The sequence below is a fragment of the Salvelinus namaycush genome, chromosome 26 (genome assembly GCF_016432855.1).
Source record: "Salvelinus namaycush isolate Seneca chromosome 26, SaNama_1.0, whole genome shotgun sequence".
Lineage (NCBI taxonomy): Eukaryota > Metazoa > Chordata > Actinopteri > Salmoniformes > Salmonidae > Salvelinus > Salvelinus namaycush.
In genome coordinates, this window is record NC_052332.1 from 39,759,170 (window position 1) to 39,779,313 (window position 20,144).

Genomic DNA, 20,144 nt, shown 5'->3' on the forward strand with positions numbered 1-20,144 from the left:
ACACACACACACACACACACACACACACACACACACACACACCCTACCACCACCCCAACACACACACACCCCTCACTCCAACTGGAACTATACTGAACAAAAATATTTTAAAAAATCTAAGATTTTACTGAGTTACAGTTCATGTAATGAAATCAGTCAATTAAAATTAATTCATTAGGCCCTAATCTATCAATTTCACATGATTGGGCAGGGGCACAACCATGGGTGGGCCTGGGAGGGCATAGGCCCACCCACTTTGGAGCCATCTCCACCCACTGGGGAGCCAGACCCAGCCAATCAGAATTAGTTTTTCCCCACAAAAGGGCTTTATGACAGACAGAAATACTCCTCAGTTTCATCAACTGTCCAGGTGGCTGGTTTCAGACGATCCCGCAGGGGAAGAAGCCAGATGTGGAGGTCCTGGGCTGGTGTGGTTACACGTTGTCTGCGGTTGTGAGTCCAGTTGGACGTACTGCCAAATTCTCTAAAACGATGTTGGAGGCGACTTATGGTAAAGAAATTAACATTACATTTTCTAGCAATAGCTCTGGTGGACATTCCTGCAGTCAGCATGCCAATTTGCACGCTCCCTCAAAACTTGAGACATCTGTGTTGTGTGACAAAACTGCTAGTTTTAGAGTGGCCTTTTATTGTCCCCAGCACAAGGTGCACCTGTGTAATGATAATGCTGTTTAATCAGCTTCTTGATATGCCACACTTGTCAGGTGGATGGATTATCTTGGCAAAGCTTTTTGTACTTCTCCTCTCTCCATCTTTTCCCCTCTTTCCATATCTTTCCTTCTCTCAATCTCTTCTAATCTCTCCTTCTCTCCATATCTTTCCTCCTCTCCTTCTCTCCAAATCTTTCCTTCTCTCCTCTCTTTCCATCTCTTCTCTCCTTCTCTCCATATCTTTCCTTCTCTCCATATCTTTCCTTCTCTCCATATCTCTCCTTCCATCTCCATATCTTTCCTTCTCTCTATATCTTTCCTTCCATCTCCATATCTTTCCTTCTCTCTATATCTTTCCATCTCTCCATATCTGTCACGATCGTCTTGCTGAGAGAGCGTGGACCAAGGCGCAGCGTGTGCAAAATACATTCTCTTTTATTTTAGAGAAAGGAAAAAACACGCAACGAACACTTTAACAAACTGAAACAAAACAACAAACGATCGTGAAGCTATAGACGTAAGTGCACACACAAGCTACAAACGTACAACATAGACAATTACCCACATTAACCTAGTGCCTATGGCTGTCTTAAATATGGCTCCCAATCAGAGACAATTAATGACATCTGTCTCTGATTGAGAACCATTCAGGCAACCATAGACACAGCTAGACACCTACACTAAACACAAACCCATCTACTCTACTTAACCCCCTAAACCACAGGTGTCAAACTCATTCCACGGGGGGCCGAGTGTCTGCGGGTTTTCGCTCCTCCCTTGTACTTGATTGATGAATTAACATCACTAATTAGTTAGGAACTCCCCACACCTGGTTGTCTAGGGCTTTATTGAAAGGAAAAACCAAAAACCTGCAGACACTAGGCCCTCCGTGGAATGAGTTTGACACCCCTGCCCTAAACCATACAACCACCCTAGACAATACAAAAACACATACCTTCCCCATGTCACACCCTGACCTAACTAAAATAATAAAGGAAACAAAGAATACTAAGGCCAGGGCGTGACAATATCTTTCCATCTCTCCATATCTTTCCTTCTCTCCACATCTCTCCATATCTTTCCATCTCTCCATATATTTCCATCTCTCTATATCTTTCATTCTCTCCATCATTAGCATGTCTCCTACTCCCCCTATAAAGCCTGAGTGACCCCCCCATCTATAATACAGGCTGAGGAGTGACAGAAACCAGAAGTTAAACATTAGCGGTGGGTAATTCAGCAGCCTCATCAGTAATGGCTTAAAGAAACTAAGCTAGACTCATCTGGAACCGCCATTAACTGTCCCTCTGTACTGTAGACTACCCCTCTGTTTCATTACCTGTCCCTCTGTACTGTAGACTACCTCTCTCTGTCCCTCTGTACTGTAGACTACCCCTCTGTTGCATTACCTGTCTCTCTGTACTGTAGACTACCCTTCTGTTGCATTACCTGTCTCTCTGTACTGTAGACTACCCTTCTGTTTCATTAACTGTCCCTCTGTACTGTAGACTACCCATCTGTTTCATTACCTGTCTCTCTGTACTGTAGACCACCCCTCTGTTACATTACCTGTCTCTCTGTACTGTAGACTACCCCTCTGTTACATTACCTGTCTCTCTGTACTGTAGACTACCCCTCTGTTTCATTACCTGTCTCTCTGTACTGTAGACCACCCCTCTGTTGCATTACCTGTCTCTCTGTACTGTAGACCACCCCTCTGTTACATTACCTGTCTCTCTGTACTGTAGACTACCCTTCTGTTTCATTACCTGTCTCTCTGTACTGTAGACTACCCCTCTGTTTCATTAACTGTCCCTCTGTACTGTAGACTACCCCTCTGTTGCATTACCTGTCCCTCTGTACAGTAGACTACCCTTCTGTTTCATTAACTGTCTCTCTGTACTGTAGACTACCCTTCTGTTTCATTACCTGTCCCTGTGTACTGTAGACTACCCCTCTGTTCCATTACCTGTCCCTCTGTACAGTAGACTACCCCTCTGTTTCATTACCTGTCCCTCTGTACTGTAGACTACCCCTCTGTTTCATTACCTGTCTCTCTGTACTGTAGACTACCCCTCTGTTAATTCCAAGCAGCGTGGGATGTGTGGCCTCCATTATATTACCCAGTGCTGATGATTGAGAAACGACATGTTAATATATACATATATAACATATCAAAGGGTTTCCTCTGCTTCTCCAGCCATAATAAAACCAGGTTCCCATGAACACATCTGTCATTAGAGGACAACCAAAGAATTCACAAGCATCTTAAATGGCACCCTATTCCCTCCATAGTGCACTACTTTAGACCAGAGTCCTATGACACCCTATTCCCTATATAGTGCACTACTTTTCACTAGGGCTCTATGGGCCATTTGGGACTCAGAAGTACACAGCAATTACGGTTAAGGTGCCTTGCTCAAGGGCACATCGACTGATTTCTTTTCTTCACGTAGTCGGCTCGGAGATTCAAACCAGCGACCTTTCGGTTACTGTGCCCAACCCTCTTGATATTGCTCTGAGGCATTGAAAGATGTTGAATGAGCTGAGGGGTTAAGGGATGTTTTAACAGCCAGGGGCTCTGTAGACACAACTCAGGAGCACATCTGGGTTGAAATCACAGGAGGCTGTTGAGAAGGAGAACGGCTCATAAAAGTAGTCTGGAATGGAGCCAATGGACTTTCAAACACATGGAACCCTGTCACCATCTGTTCTGTTTCACCTGTCTTTGTGATTGTCTCCACCCCTCCTCCAGGTGTCATCCATCTTCCCCATTATCCCCTGTGTATTTATACCTGTGTTCTCTGTTTGTCTGTCGCCAGTTCGTTTTTGTTTCGTCAAGCCTACCAGCTTGTTTCGTCAAGCCTTCCCCCTCGGCTCCTATCTCTCGGTTGTTCCTGTTCTCTGGTTTTCCGGTATTGACCTCTACCTGACCCTGAGCCTGCCTGCCGTCCTGTACCTCTGCCCCACTACTCTGGATTATTGACCCCTGCCTGACCTTGACCTGTCGTTTTACCTGCCCCTGTTTAAAGAATCAACTTTAGTTTCTTCAAACACTGTCTGCACCTGGGTCATACCTTAAAACGTGATAGAAACCAAAGTGTTTGATGTATTTAATACCATTCCACTGATACTGCTCCAGCCATTACCACGAGACCGTCCTCCCCAATTAAAAGGTGCCACCAACCACCTGTGGCTGAAATACTATTTTACATTTTTAATAATACTCTATCTGGGCTTGATTGAGCTTGACTGGCGCAATGGAAACAATAGAACAGTGACACGGGTTACAAACCCCGCCCATCCAGGAAGACAAGAAGAAAAAAATTATCTGAAAGATTTCAAATAGTATTTAAGCCCAGCTCAGGAGTGGGATGTAATGACTTGTAATGGGTCCATGGAAACGTGTGGTAGTTCATGCCCCTTATGGGAGGGATAATGATTAAGGTCAATGATGTAAATGTATAGAATAAGCCTACATGATAAAGACTAAAATGTGTTACATCAATTAGGGACCAACTCCAGAATAATACTACAGTAGTGAAACATGAGTCCAGACCAACACGTGTTGTAGGGCATCTCTAAGGACTGTAAAATGTTGAAATCTGTACCCTGCTTGTAAATAAATATACAGAGCCTTCGGAAAGTATTCAGACCCCCTGACTTTTTCCTCATTTTGTTATGTTTCAGCCTGATTCTAAAATTGATTAAATCGTCCCCGTCCCCCCCCCTCTTATCAATCTAAACACACTACCCTATAATGACCAAGCAAAAACAGGTTTTTGTAAATGTTTGCTAATTCATTAAAAAAAAAAAAATTATAATAATATTCAGTACCTTTACTCTGCACTTTGTTGGAACACCTTTGGCAGCAATTACATCCTCAAGTCTTCTTGGGTATGATGCTACAAGCTTGGCACACCTGTATTTGGGGAGTTTCTCCCATTCTTCTCTGCAGATCCTCTCAAGCTCTGTCAGGTTGGATGGGGAGCGTCGCTGCACATATATTTTCAGGTCTCTCCAGAGATGTTAGATCGGGTTCAAGTCTGGGCTCTGGTTGGGCCACTCAAGGACATTCAGAAACTTGTCCCGAAGCCACTCCTGCTTGTCTTGGCTGTGTATTTAGGGTCATTGTCCTGTTGGAAGGTGAACCTTCACCCTAGTCTGAGGTCCTGAGTGCTCTGGAGCAGGTTTCCATCAAGCATCTCTCTGTACTTTGCTCTGTTCATCTTTCCCTCGATCCTGACTAGTCTCCCAGTCCCTGCCACTGAAAAACATCCCCACAGCATGATGCTGCCACCACCACCATGCTTCACCATAGGGATGGTGCTAGGTTTCCTCCAGATGTGACGCCTGGACTTTATTTCATTTAACAGGCATGCCTCAACAATTTCTTCGACCTCATGGCTTGGTTTTTCCTCTGACATGCACTGTCAACTGTGGGACCTTATATAGACAGGTGTGTGACTTTCCAAATCATGTCCAATCAATTGAATTTACCACAGGTGGACTCCAATCAAGTTGTAGAAACATCTCAAGGATGATCAATGGAAACAGGATGCACCTGAGCTCAATGTAGAGTCTCATAGCAAAGTGTCTGTTTTTTTATTTTTAATACATTTGTAAGAATTTCTAAAAACCAGTTTTTGCTTTGTCAATATGGGGTATTTGTGTGTAGATTGCTGAGGAATTAATTTGATTTAATCAATTTTAGAAGTAGGCTGTAAACGTAACATAATGTGTAAATAGTGAAGGCTACTGAACACTTTTCTGAAGGAACTGTATATGATTCTCCCTGTTCTATGGTCTGAGACAGAGGTCGCAGTGTTAGGTTTAGGAGGACTACAGGTGTAGGATCTTAATTTGACCTCTATTGACGTAGCAAAAATAATCCCGCTGCAACAAGATTTGAACATTTAGTCCATAATGTTGGTTGATATGTGGTTAGGCTATTAGTTGGTTAAAATGAGGCTACATAAAATGTGGAATACTGTTAACATAACAGCTTTCAGTGAATTTATGCCTTTCCTGCGGCTCAGGAACAAAAGAGTGATCAAATTAAGATCCTCCATCTGTAGGATGGAGTCTGTGTTGGAAGTCTCAGTAGTGTTAGGGTCTTTCTCCTGTCAGAGGCCAGGGGTCAGGGGTCAGATGTCTTACCGGTGTTGGGGTTCAGGCTGAAACGTCCAGCGCTGTTCCCTGATTGGATGCTGTAGGACACTCGTCCGTTCTCTCCCTCATCCTCGTCACGAGCCATCGCGTACACAACCACGAACCTGACAATACACAGAAACACACAGCAGCTAGTCAGGACCTAGACCTTAAAAGTCAAGCTAGGTTTTTGGTATCAATCTTTCACTTTCCTTTGTGATTGAGGCCTCATCCATGTCTCCTCTTGACAAGGTCTACAGATTTCTCCTTATGTCTGTAACGGTTGTTCTCCTCCTCTTCGTCCGAAGAGGAGGAGTAGGGATTGGACCAAAGCGCAGCGTTGTTATATGACATACTGAAGTTTATTAAAGTAAGACGAAACACGAAACACTTTAACAGACTACAAAACAAATAAACGATGTAGACAGACCTGACTTGAGAACTTACAAACTACGAAGAACGCACGAACAGGAACAGACTACATACACGAACGACAAACGAAACAGTCCCGTGTGGTAGACATACAGACACGGAAGACAACCACCCACAACAAACAATGTGAAACAACCTACCTATATATTTACATTTACATTTAAGTCATTTAGCAGACGCTCTTATCCAGAGCGACTTACAAGTACATACATTCATACTTTTTTTTGTACTGTATATGGTTCTCAATCAGAGGAAAACGACAACCACCTGCCTCTGATTGAGAGCCATACAAGGTCAATTAACACTGACACTTAACATAGAACAAACAACACAGACTGCCCACCCAGCTCACGTCCTGACCCACTAAACACAACTATACAAAAGGAAAACAAGGTCAGGAACGTGACAATGTCTCCTCTTGACAAGGTCTACAGATTTCTCCTTATGTCTCCTCTTGACAAGGTCTACAGATTTCTCCTTATGTCTCCTCTTGACAAGGTCTACAGATTTCTCCTTATGTCTCCTCTTGACCATGTCTACAGATTTCTCCTTATGTCTCCTCTTGACAAGGTCTACAGATTTCTCCTTATGTCTCCTCTTGACAAGGTCTACAGATTTCTCCTTATGTCTCCTCTTGACAAGGTCTACAGATTTCTCCTTATGTCTCCTCTTGACAAGGTCTACAGATTTCTCCAAATGTCTCCTCTTGACCATGTCTACAGATTTCTCCTTATGTCTCCTCTTGACAAGGTCTACAGATTTCTCCTTATGTCTCCTCTTGACAAGGTCTACAGATTTCTCCAAATGTCTCCTCTTGACAAGGTCTACAGATTTCTCCTTATGTCTCCTCTTGACAAGGTCTACAGATTTCTCCAAATGTCTCCTCTTGACAAGGTCTACAGATTTCTCCTTATGTCTCCTCTTGACAAGGTCTACAGATTTCTCCAAATGTCTCCTCTTGACAAGGTCTACAGATTTATCCTTATGTCTCCTCTTGACAAGGTCTACAGATTTCTCCAAATGTCTCCTCTTGACAAGGTCTACAGATTTCTCCTTATGTCTCCTCTTGACAAGGTCTACAGATTTCTCCAAATGTCTCCTCTTGACAAGATCTACAGATGCATACACGGTATCTGGACTAGACGATGGACAGCTCAACTTCTTACATTATGGAGGTCAATTCTCCCCTATAACTTTGTGCTTTTAATCATTTTAATGAGATACGCCTCCTAGTGAATGTGTTGCTCACCCGACAGGCTGGTCCTCCATGACACTGACGGCGGAGGATGAGCTGAACACGGGAGCGTTGTCATTCTCGTCCGTCACAAACACCCGGGCCGTCACTGACCCCCAGCGCCGCGAGGACACGTCCTCCGCCTGGTCGGTCGCCCTGACAACCAGGTAGAGGGAAGACGTGGTCTCGTGATCTAACTCCTGACCCAAGGTCAGGACCCCAGTGGAAGGGTCAAGGGTCAGGAGGTGAAGGGAGTCAGGCCAGCGGTGCTGGATGGAGTAACGCAGTTCGCTGTTGGGACCGCTGCCGTCCTAAAGGAACAGAGACATGAGAACATCTGATTAACGTAATAACACCTAAAGTATGATTTGTTTTAGGGACAAGACATTACCTTATCAGCCCAACTCCTGAGATTTTGATAGTTAATAGCAACAAAATCATTGAACCTGAAGAGACATCTTAACTCCTACAGTGAGGTAACTCCAACATGTTATCTCTTCTCCCCCATTTCTCAATTTATCAGATTATTGATTATATTTTACTATTTTATTATCATACGTAAAGCTGTTTATTTTATTATATTTTATTATTTAACCTACTACTGTCCCACCTTATCAGCAGCCTGGAAGGTGTAGATGGAGGCTCCCGGCTGGGTGTTCTCTGGTATCACTATGGTAACGGGGTCCTCGGTGAACTGGGGGGCGTGGTCATTGCTGTCTTGGACGTTAATGTCCAGCTGTACTCTGTGACTGCTGGGGTACGCCAGCGTGAAATCTGATACCTCCACATGCAGAGTGTACCTGGAAGGAGAATGGGATGGATGGATGGGAGAGATAGAGAATGAGATAGAGAGAGAAACAGAGAGAGAGAATGCGAGAGAGAGAGAGAGAGAGAGAGAGAGAGAGAGAGAGAGAGAGAGAGAGAGAATGCGAGAGAGAGAGAGAGAGAATGAGAGAGAGAGAGAATGAGAGAGGGAGAGAGAATGAGAGAGAGAGAGAGGGAGAGAGAGAGAGAGAGAGAGAGAGAGAGAGAGAGAGAGAGAGAGAGACAGAGAGAGAGAGAGAGGGAGAGAGAGAGAGAGAGAGAGAGAGAGAGAAAGAAAGAAAAAGAAAAAGAGAGACAGTCAAGTCAAGTTGAGATAAAAGTAAATGATCGAAAAAGGAAATCTCCTCTAAACTCCCAGATGTATCCCGTATAATAGGTTTAATAAAGATGTAAATGAAGAATAGGATAAACTAGCAGGTTCACCTATCCCCTTCCTCATAGTCCAGTTCTCTGACCAGGTACACGTCTCCCGTAACACGGTCAACCATGAACGTCCCCTTCCGGTCCGTCCCGTCCACCACCACGTACGTCACCTGGCCGTCCAACGACAGCGTGTCACTCTGGTCATGTGACCGGACAGAACCAATGACAGAGCCTGGGGCAACGCCCTCCACTGAGTTGAGAGTCATGGAGAGAGTGTTCTTAGCTGAAGACTTACTGGAGCTCAGAACCTGCAGGGGAAGACAGACAGGGTGTGTTCAAACCAGTTCAAACCAGTTCAATCCAGTTCAATCCAGTTTATTTCAATTTAATTCAATGCAACTGGGAATCATTTAAAATGGGTGGGAAAGCAGAGCAAAGTACTTAGAGTACCAGTCAAAAGTTTGGACACATCTTGTCATTCAAGAGTTTTTCTTCATGTTTTACTATTTTATACATTGTAGAATAATAGTGAAGACATCAAAACTATGAAATAACACACTTGGAATCATGTAGTAACCAAAAAAGTGTTAAACAAATGAAAATATATTTTAGATTTTTAGATTCTTTAAAGTAGCCACCCTTTTCCTTGACAGTTTTGCACACTCTTGGCATTCTCTCAACCAGCTTCATGAGGTCGTCACCTGGAATGCATTGTTAAAAGTTAATTTGTGGAATTTCTTTCCTTCTTAATGCGTTTGAGCCAGTTGTGTTGTGACAAGGTAGGGGGGTATACAGAAGATAGCCCTATTTGGTAAAAGACCAAGTCCATATTATGGCAAGAACAGCTCAAATAAGCAAAGGGAAACGACAGTCCGTCATTACTTTAAGACATGAAAGGCAGTCAATGCAGCCGCAAAAACTATCAAGCTCTATGATGAAACTGGCTCTGATGAGGACCGCCACAGGAAAAGAAGACCCAGAGTCACCTCTGCTGCAGAGTTCATTAGAGTTTTAACCCTTTTGGCACGACAGGTAGCCTAGTGGTTAGAGCGTTGGGCCGGTAACCGAAAGGTTGCTGGATCAAATCCCCGAGCTGACAAGGTAAAAATTATCCCCGGTACGGGAAGAATTTGTTCTTAACTGACTTGCCTAGTTAAAAAAAGGTTACATTTAAAAAATGTATATTTATATTAAAAAAATATAAAAAATGTGAGATACCAGCATCAGACATCGCAGCACAAATAAATGCTTCACAGAGTAACAGACGCATCTCAACATCAACTGTTCGGAGGACACTGTGTGAATCAGGCCTTCCTGGTTGAATTGCAGCAAAGAGACTTGCTTGGGCCAGGAAACACGAGCAATGGACATTAGGCCAGTGGAAATCTGTGTCCTTGTGAGAATTGAACAGGTGAACAGATGATCTCCGCATGTGTCGTTCCCACCGTGAAGCATGGAGGGGGAGGTGTTATGGTGGTCCCGTGTGGCTCAGTTGGTAGAGCATGGCGCTTGCAACGCCAGGGTTGTGGGTTCATTCCCCACGGGGGGACCAGGATGAATATGTATGAACTTTCCAATTTGTAAGTCGCTCTGGATAAGAGCGTCTGCTAAATGACTTAAATGGTGTATGGGTGCTTTGCTGGTAACACCGTCAGTGATTTCTTTAGAATTCAAGGCACGCTTAACCAGCAACACTACCACGGCATTCTGCAGCGATACGCCATCCCATCTAGTTTGCGCTTAGTGGGTCTATCATTTGTTTTTCAACAGGACAATGTCTCAACACACCTCCAGGCTCTCCTCCAAGGAGGAGAGTGATGGAGTGCTGCATCAGATGACCAGGCCTCCACAATCACCCAACCTCAATCCAATTGAGATGGTTTGGGATGAGTTGGACCGCAGAGTGAAAGAAAAGCAGCCACCAAGTGCTCAGCATATGTGGGAACTACTTCAAGACTGTTGGAAAAGCATTCCAGGTGAAGCTGGTTGAGAGAATGCTAAGAATGTGCAAAGCGATCATCAAGGCAAAGGGTGGCTACTTTGAAGAATTTAAAATCTGAAATATATTTTTATTTGTTTAACACTTTTCTGGTTACTGCATGATGTATTCACTATTATTATTCTACAATGTAGAAAATAGTAAAAAAAATTAAGAAAACCCTTGAATGAGTAGGTGTGTCCAAACTTTTGACAGACACTGTATATTTCAACTCCATTCACTGTAATACAATTCATCTTGTGCTTTATGCCTGTCAAAATGAATTGACTCAGACCGACAAGTCCCCCCAGGTTTGAACGGATGAAATACCCTTCTAAAGAAATAGGTCATGTCTGGGTGGACAGTGACAGACCAACAGTTGTCCAGATGTTGTCTGTCAGTGACTATAACCGTAAAAAATGTTTTTTTGTCCCCACAGCCTTAAACCATGATTTTCCAATAGACATAGTTGTGTCCCAATTGGCACCCTATACAGTGCACTACTTTAGACCAGGTCCCATCGGGCTCTGGTTAAAAGTAGTGCACCCTATACTGTAGGGAATCAGGTGGCGTTAGGAACACAGGTATAATATTGAACTGTAGTGTTCAAGACAGGAAATCAATGATGGGAGGACAAAAAAATGAAACAAGTGTGTTAACATTCCCTTTCAGAGACATGCTCCCACACATGCTATCGGTCAGGCTAACATGCTATCGGTCAGTCCAACAAGCTATCGGTCAGGCAAACAAGCTATTGGTCAGGCTAACATGCTATCGGTCAGGCCAACAAGCTATCGGTCAGGCTAACATGCTATCGGTCAGACTAACAAGCTATCGGTCAGGCTAACATGCTATCGGTCAGGCTAACATGCTATCGGTCAGGCTAACATGCTATCGGTCAGGCCAACAAGCTATCGGTCAGGCTAACATTCTATCGGTCAGGCTAACATGCTATCGGTCAGGCCAACATGCTATCGGTCAGGCCAACATTCTATCGGTCAGGCTAACAAGCTATCGGTCAAGCTAACATGCTATAGGTCAGGCCAACAAGCTATCGGTCAGGCTAACAAGCTATCGGTCAGGCTAACAAGCTATCGGTCAGGCCAACAAGCTATCGGTCAGGCCAACAAGTTATCGGTCAGGCTAACAAGCTATCGGTCAAGCCGACAAGCTATCGGTCAGGCTAACAAGCTATCGGTCAGGCTAACAAGCTATTGGTCAGGCCAACAAGCTATCGGTCAGGCCAACAAGCTATTGGTCAGGCCAACAAGCTATCGGTCAGGCAAACAAGCTATCGGTCAGGCCAACAAGCTATCAGTCAGGCCAACAAGATATTAGTCAGGCCAACAAGCTATTGGTCAGGCCAACAAGCTATCGGCCAAGCCAACAAGCTATCGGTCAGGCCAACACGCTATTGGTCAGGCCAAAAGCTATCGGTCAGGCCAACAAGCTATTGGTCAGGCCAACACGCTATCGGTCAGGCCAACAAGCTATTGGTCAGGCCAACAAGCTATCGGTCAGGCCAACAAGCTATTGGTCAGGCCAACAAGCTATTGGTCAGGCCAACAAGATATTAGTCAGGCCAACAAGCTATCGGTCAGGCCAACGAGCTATCGGTCAGGCCAACAAGTTATCGGTCAGGCCAACAAGCTATCGGTCAGGCTAACATGCTATCGGTCAGGCCAACAAGCTATCGGTCAGGCCAACAAGTTCTCTCAGTCTCACTGCAGAATTAGACGTTTCTCCTCAAACGTCACATTTTCGAAGGATAATGTATTTTTTATTTGGGGGGGGGAGTTAAAACATTACGTTTAGGCACTCATTCCAAATAGTTAGGGTAAAAGTTACGGTATGGGATTGGGTTAAAACAAAAACATTTTAAACGAGTGTCCACTCGCCGATCCAGCACACCCGTTCATAACACCCTAGCTAGCTAAACCCTATCTGATGGTAATAGAGCTCTCTGTTGACCCTAGTGTTGGGGATGGTAATAGTGTTCACCCTAGTGTTGGGGGTGGTAATAGTGTTGACCCTAGTGTTGGGGGTGGTAATAGTGTTGGGGATGGTAATAGTGTTGACCCTAGTGGTGGGGATGGTAATAGTGGTGACCCTAGTGGTGGGGATGGTAATAGTGGTGACCCTAGTGGTGGGGATGGTAATAGTGTTGACCCTAGTGGTGGGGATGGTAATAGTGTTGACCCTAGTGGTGGGGATGGTAATAGTGTTGACCCTAGTGGTGGGGATGGTAATAGTGTTGACCCTAGTGGTGGGGATGGTAATAGTGTTGACCCTAGTGTTGGGGATGGTAATAGTGTTGACCCTAGTGGTGGGGATGGTAATAGTGTTGACCCTAGTGTTGGGGATGGTAATAGTGTTGACCCTAGTGGTGGGGATGGTAATAGTGTTGACCCTAGTGGTGGGGATGGTAATAGTGTTGACCCTAGTGGTGGGGATGGTAATAGTGTTGACCCTAGTGTTGGGGGTGGTAATAGTGTTGACCCTAGTGGTGGGGATGGTAATAGTGGTGGGGATGGTAATAGTGTTGACCCTAGTGTTGGGGATGGTAATAGTGTTGACCCTAGTGGTGGGGGTGGTAATAGTGTTGACCCTAGTGGTGGGGGTGGTAATAGTGTTGACCCTAGTGGTGGGGATGGTAATAGTGGTGGGGATGGTAATAGTGTTGACCCTAGTGATGGGGATGGTAATAGTGTTGACCCTAGTGATGGGGATGGTAATAGTGTTGACCCTAGTGGTGGGGATGGTAATAGTGTTGGGGATGGTAATAGTGCTGACCCTAGTGGTGGGGGTGGTAATAGTGTTGACCCTAGTGGTGGGGATGGTAATAGTGTTGACCCTAGTGATGGGGATGGTAATAGTGTTGACCCTAGTGGTGGGGATGGTAATAGTGTTGACCCTAGTGGTGGGGATGGTAATAGTGTTGACCCTAGTGGTGGGGATGGTAATAGTGTTGACCCTAGTGTTGGGGATGGTAATAGTGTTGACCCTAGTGGTGGGGATGGTACTAGTGTTGACCCTAGTGGTGGGGATGGTAATAGTGTTGACTCTAGTGGTGGGGATGGTAATAGTGTTGACCCTAGTGGTGGGGATGGTAATAGTGTTGACCCTAGTGGTGGGGATGGTATTAGTGTTGACCCTAGTGGTGGGGATGGTAATAGTGTTGACCCTAGTGTTGGGGATGGTACTAGTGTTGACCCTAGTGGTGGGGATGGTACTAGTGTTGACCCTAGTGGTGGGGATGGTAATAGTGTTGACCCTAGTGTTGGGGATGGTATTAGTGTTGGGGATGGTAATAGTGCTGACCCTAGTGGTGGGGATGGTAATAGTGTTGACCCTAGTGGTGGGGATGGTAATAGTGCTGACCCTAGTGGTGGGGATGGTAATAGTGTTGACCCTAGTGTTGGGGATGGTAATAGTGTTGACCCTAGTGGTGGGGATGGTAATAGCGCTGACCCTAGTGGTGGGGATGGTAATAGTGTTGACCCTAGTGTTGGGGATGGTATTAGTGTTGGGGATGGTAATAGTGTTGACCCTAGTGTTGGGGATGGTAATAGTGTTGACCCTAGTGGTGGGGATGGTAATAGTGCTGACCCTAGTGTTGGGGATGGTAATAGTGTTGACCCTAGTGTTGGGGATGGTAATAGTGCTGACCCTAGTGGTGGGGATGGTAATAGTGTTCACCCTAGTGGTGGGGATGGTAATAGTGTTGACCCTAGTGGTGGGGGTGGTAATAGTGGTGGGGATGGTAATAGTGTTGACCCTAGTGGTGGGGATGGTAATAGTGGTGGGGATGGTAATAGTGTTGACCCTAGTGTTGGGGATGGTAATAGTGGTGGGGATGGTAATAGTGGTGACCCTAGTGGTGGGGATGGTAATAGTGCTGACCCTAGTGGTGGGGATGGTAATAGTGTTGACCCTAGTGGTGGGGATGGTAATAGTGTTGACCCTAGTGTTGGGGGTGGTAATAGTGTTGACCCTAGTGGTGGGGATGGTAATAGTGGTGGGGATGGTAATAGTGTTGACCCTAGTGTTGGGGATGGTAATAGTGTTGACCCTAGTGGTGGGGGTGGTAATAGTGTTGACCCTAGTGGTGGGGGTGGTAATAGTGTTGACCCTAGTGGTGGGGATGGTAATAGTGGTGGGGATGGTAATAGTGTTGACCCTAGTGATGGGGATGGTAATAGTGTTGACCCTAGTGATGGGGATGGTAATAGTGTTGACCCTAGTGGTGGGGATGGTAATAGTGTTGGGGATGGTAATAGTGCTGACCCTAGTGGTGGGGGTGGTAATAGTGTTGACCCTAGTGGTGGGGATGGTAATAGTGTTGACCCTAGTGATGGGGATGGTAATAGTGTTGACCCTAGTGGTGGGGATGGTAATAGTGTTGACCCTAGTGGTGGGGATGGTAATAGTGTTGACCCTAGTGGTGGGGATGGTAATAGTGTTGACCCTAGTGTTGGGGATGGTAATAGTGTTGACCCTAGTGGTGGGGATGGTACTAGTGTTGACCCTAGTGGTGGGGATGGTAATAGTGTTGACTCTAGTGGTGGGGATGGTAATAGTGTTGACCCTAGTGGTGGGGATGGTAATAGTGTTGACCCTAGTGGTGGGGATGGTATTAGTGTTGACCCTAGTGGTGGGGATGGTAATAGTGTTGACCCTAGTGTTGGGGATGGTACTAGTGTTGACCCTAGTGGTGGGGATGGTACTAGTGTTGACCCTAGTGGTGGGGATGGTAATAGTGTTGACCCTAGTGTTGGGGATGGTATTAGTGTTGGGGATGGTAATAGTGCTGACCCTAGTGGTGGGGATGGTAATAGTGTTGACCCTAGTGGTGGGGATGGTAATAGTGCTGACCCTAGTGGTGGGGATGGTAATAGTGTTGACCCTAGTGTTGGGGATGGTAATAGTGTTGACCCTAGTGGTGGGGATGGTAATAGCGCTGACCCTAGTGGTGGGGATGGTAATAGTGTTGACCCTAGTGTTGGGGATGGTATTAGTGTTGGGGATGGTAATAGTGTTGACCCTAGTGTTGGGGATGGTAATAGTGTTGACCCTAGTGGTGGGGATGGTAATAGTGCTGACCCTAGTGTTGGGGATGGTAATAGTGTTGACCCTAGTGTTGGGGATGGTAATAGTGCTGACCCTAGTGGTGGGGATGGTAATAGTGTTCACCCTAGTGGTGGGGATGGTAATAGTGTTGACCCTAGTGGTGGGGGTGGTAATAGTGGTGGGGATGGTAATAGTGTTGACCCTAGTGGTGGGGATGGTAATAGTGGTGGGGATGGTAATAGTGTTGACCCTAGTGTTGGGGATGGTAATAGTGGTGGGGATGGTAATAGTGGTGACCCTAGTGGTGGGGATGGTAATAGTGTTGACCCTAGTGGTGGGGATGGTAATAGTGGTGGGGATGGTAATAGTGTTGACCCTAGTGGTGGGGATGGTAATAGTGTTGACCCTAGTGGTGGGGATGGTAATAGTGTTGACCCTAGTGGTGGGGATGGTAATAGTGGTGGGGATGGTAATAGTGTTGACCCTAGTGGTGGGGATGGTAATAGTGTTGACCCTAGTGGTGGGGATGGTAACAGTGGTGGGGATGGTAATAGTGGTGACCCTAGTGGTGGGGATGGTAATAGTGTTGACCCTAGTGGTGGGGATGGTAATAGTGGTGGGGATGGTAATAGTGTTGACCCTAGTGGTGGGGATGGTAATAGTGTTGACCCTAGTGGTGGGGATGGTAATAGTGTTGACCCTAGTGGTGGGGATGGTAATAGTGGTGGGGATGGTAATAGTGTTGACCCTAGTGGTGGGGATGGTAATAGTGGTGGGGATGGTAATAGTGTTGACCCTAGTGGTGGGGATGGTAATAGTGGTGGGGATGGTAATAGTGTTGACCCTAGTGGTGGGGATGGTAATAGTGGTGGGGATGGTAATAGTGTTGACCCTAGTGGTGGGGATGGTAATAGTGGTGGGGATGGTAATAGTGTTGACCCTAGTGGTGGGGATGGTAAAAGTGGTGGGGATGGTAATAGTGTTGACCCTAGTGGTGGGGATGGTAATAGTGTTGACCCTAGTGTTGGGGATGGTAATAGTGTTGACCCTAGTGGTGGTGATGGTAATAGTGTTGACCCTAGTGGTGGGGATGGTAATAGTGTTGAACCCTAGTGGTGGGGATGGTAATAGTGTTGACCCTAGTGGTGGGGATGGTAATAGTGTTGACCCTAGTGGTGGGGATGGTAATAGTGTTGACCCTAGTGTTGGGGATGGTAATAGTGGTGACCCTAGTGTTGGGGATGGTACTAGTGTTGACCCTAGTGGTGGGGATGGTAATAGTGGTGGGGATGGTAATAGTGTTGACCCTAGTGGTGGGGATGGTAATAGTGTTGACCCTAGTGGTGGGGATGGTAATAGTGTTGACCCTAGTGGTGGGGATGGTAATAGTGTTGACCCTAGTGGTGGGGATGGTAATAGTGGTGACCCTAGTGTTGGGGATGGTAATAGTGTTGACCCTAGTGGTGGGGATGGTAATAGTGTTGACCCTAGTGGTGGGGATGGTAATAGTGGTGGGGATGGTAATAGTGTTGACCCTAGTGGTGGGGATGGTAATAGTGGTGGGGATGGTAATAGTGCTGACCCTAGTGGTGGGGATGGTAATAGTGTTGACCCTAGTGTTGGGGATGGTACTAGTGTTGACCCTAGTGGTGGGGATGGTAATAGTGGTGGGGATGGTAATAGTGCTGACCCTAGTGTTGGGGATGGTAATAGTGTTGACCCTAGTGGTGGGGATGGTAATAGTGTTGACCCTAGTGTTGGGGATGGTAATAGTGTTGACCCTAGTGGTGGGGGTGGTAATAGTGTTGACCCTAGTGTTGGGAATGGTACTAGTGTTGACCCTAGTGGTGGGGATGGTAATAGAGCTCTCTGTTGACCCTAGTGTTGGGGATGGTAATAGTGCTGACCCTAGTGTTGGGGATGGTAATAGTGTTGACCCTAGTGGTGGGGATGGTAATAGTGTTGACCCTAGTGGTGGGGATGGTAATAGTGTTGACCCTAGTGGTGGGGATGGTAATAGTGGTGGGGATGGTAATAGTGTTGACCCTAGTGGTGGGGGTGGTAATAGTGCTGACCCTAGTGTTGGGGATGGTAATAGTGTTGACCCTAGTGGTGGGGATGGTAATAGTGTTGACCCTAGTGGTGGGGATGGTAATAGTGTTGACCCTAGTGGTGGGGATGGTACTAGTGTTGACCCTAGTGGTGGGGATGGTAATAGTGTTGACCCTAGTGTTGGGGGTGGTAATAGTGCTGACCCTAGTGTTGGGGATGGTAATAGTGTTGACCCTAGTGGTGGGGATGGTAATAGTGTTGACCCTAGTGGTGGGGATGGTAATAGTGGTGACCCTAGTGGTGGGGATGGTACTAGTGTTGACCCTAGTGTTGGGGATGGTACTAGTGTTGACCCTAGTGTTGGGGATGGTACTAGTGTTGACCCTAGTGGTGGGGATGGTAATAGTGGTGGGGATGGTAATAGTGTTGACCCTAGTGGTGGGGATGGTAATAGTGTTGACCCTAGTGATGGGGATGGTAATAGTGTTGACCCTAGTGGTGGGGATGGTAATAGTGTTGACCCTATTGGTGGGGATGGTAATAGTGTTGACCCTAGTGGTGGGGGTGGTAATAGTGTTGACCCTAGTGGTGGGGATGGTCGGAGTGTTGACCCTAGTGGTGGGGATGGTAATAGTGCTGACCCTAGTGTTGGGGATGGTACTAGTGTTGACCCTAGTGTTGGGGACGGTACTAGTGTTGACCCTAGTGGTTGGGATGGTACTAGTGTTGACCCTAGTGTTGGGGATGGTAATAGTGTTGACCCTAGTGGTGGGGATGGTAATAGTGTTGACCCTAGTGTTGGGGGTGGTAATAGTGCTGACCCTAGTGTTGGGGATGGTAATAGTGTTGACCCTAGTGGTGGGGATGGTAATAGTGTTGACCCTAGTGGTGGGGATGGTAATAGTGGTGACCCTAGTGGTGGGGGTGGTAATAGTGTTGACCCTAGTGGTGGGGATGGTAATAGTGTTGACCCTAGTGGTGGGGATGGTATTAGTGTTGACCCTAGTGGTGGGGATGGTAATAGTGGTGACCCTAGTGGTGGGGGTGGTAATAGTGTTGACCCTAGTGGTGGGGATGGTAATAGTGGTGGGGGTGGTAATAGTGTTGACCCTAGTGTTGGGGATGGTAATAGTTTTGACCCTAGTGGTGGGGATGGTAATAGTGTTGACCCTAGTGTTGGGGATGGTAATAGTTTTGACCCTAGTGGTGGGGATTGTAATAGTGTTGACCCTAGTGTTGGGGATGGTAATAGTGTTGACCCTAGTGTTGGGGATGGTAATAGTTTTGACCCTAGTGGTGGGGATGGTAATAGTGTTGACCCTAGTGGTGGGGATGGTAATAGTGTTGACCCTAGTGGTGGGGATGGTAATAGTGTTGACCCTAGTGGTGGGGATGGTAATAGTGTTGACCCTAGTGGTGGGGATGGTAATAGAGCTGACCCTAGTGGTGGGGATGGTACTAGTGTTGACCCTAGTGTTGGGGATGGTACTAGTGTTGACCCTAGTGTTGGGGATGGTAATAGTGCTGACCCTAGTGGTGGGGATGGTAATAGTGCTGACCCTAGTGGTGGGGATGGTAATAGTGTTGACCCTAGTGGTGGGGATGGTAATAGTGCTGACCCTAGTGGTGGGGATGGTAATAGTGGTGGGGATGGTAATAGTGTTGACCCTAGTGTTGGGGATGGTAATAGTGCTGACCCTAGTGGTGGGGATGGTAATAGTGCTGACCCTAGTGGTGGGGATGGTAATAGTGCTGACCCTAGTGGTGGGGATGGTAATAGTGTTGACCCTAGTGGTGGGGATGGTAATAGTGTTGACCCTAGTGGTGGGGATGGTAATAGTGGTGGGGATGGTAATAGTGTTGACCCTAGTGGTGGGGATGGTAATAGTGTTGACCCTAGTGGTGGGGATGGTAATAGTGTTGACCCTAGTGGTGGGGATGGTAATAGTGTTGACCCTAGTGGTGGGGATGGTAATAGTGTTGACCCTAGTGGTGGGGATGGTAATAGTGGTGGGGATGGTAATAGTGTTGACCCTAGTGGTGGGGATGGTAATAGTGCTGACCCTAGTGTTGGGGATGGTAATAGTGTTGACCCTAGTGGTGGGGATGGTAATAGTGTTGACCCTAGTGTTGGGGATGGTAATAGTGTTGACCCTAGTGGTGGGGATGGTAATAGAGCTCTCTGTTGACCCTAGTGTTGGGGATGGTAATAGTGTTGACCCTAGTGGTGGGGATGGTAATAGAGCTCTCTGTTGACCCTAGTGTTGGGGATGGTAATAGTGTTGACCCTAGTGGTGGGGATGGTAATAGTGTTGACCCTAGTGGTGGGGATGGTAATAGTGTTGACCCTAGTGGTGGGGATGGTAAT

At 46.4% G+C, this 20,144-nt stretch overlaps 1 protein-coding gene across 1 annotated transcript in view; it reads right to left on the reverse strand.

The window, feature by feature from the left end:
• LOC120021159 (protocadherin-16-like) overlaps positions 1-20,144 on the reverse strand; it is an 86,047-nt gene that overhangs the window by 51,726 nt on the left and 14,177 nt on the right. Inside the window, exons 9-12 of the mRNA XM_038964798.1 lie at positions 8,737-8,984; positions 8,099-8,288; positions 7,504-7,799; positions 5,832-5,947 (exon numbers count right to left, since the gene is read on the reverse strand). Of these exons, the coding sequence (XP_038820726.1) occupies positions 5,832-5,947; positions 7,504-7,799; positions 8,099-8,288; positions 8,737-8,984 (850 nt within the window). The remainder of the gene's footprint in view (positions 1-5,831; positions 5,948-7,503; positions 7,800-8,098; positions 8,289-8,736; positions 8,985-20,144) is intronic.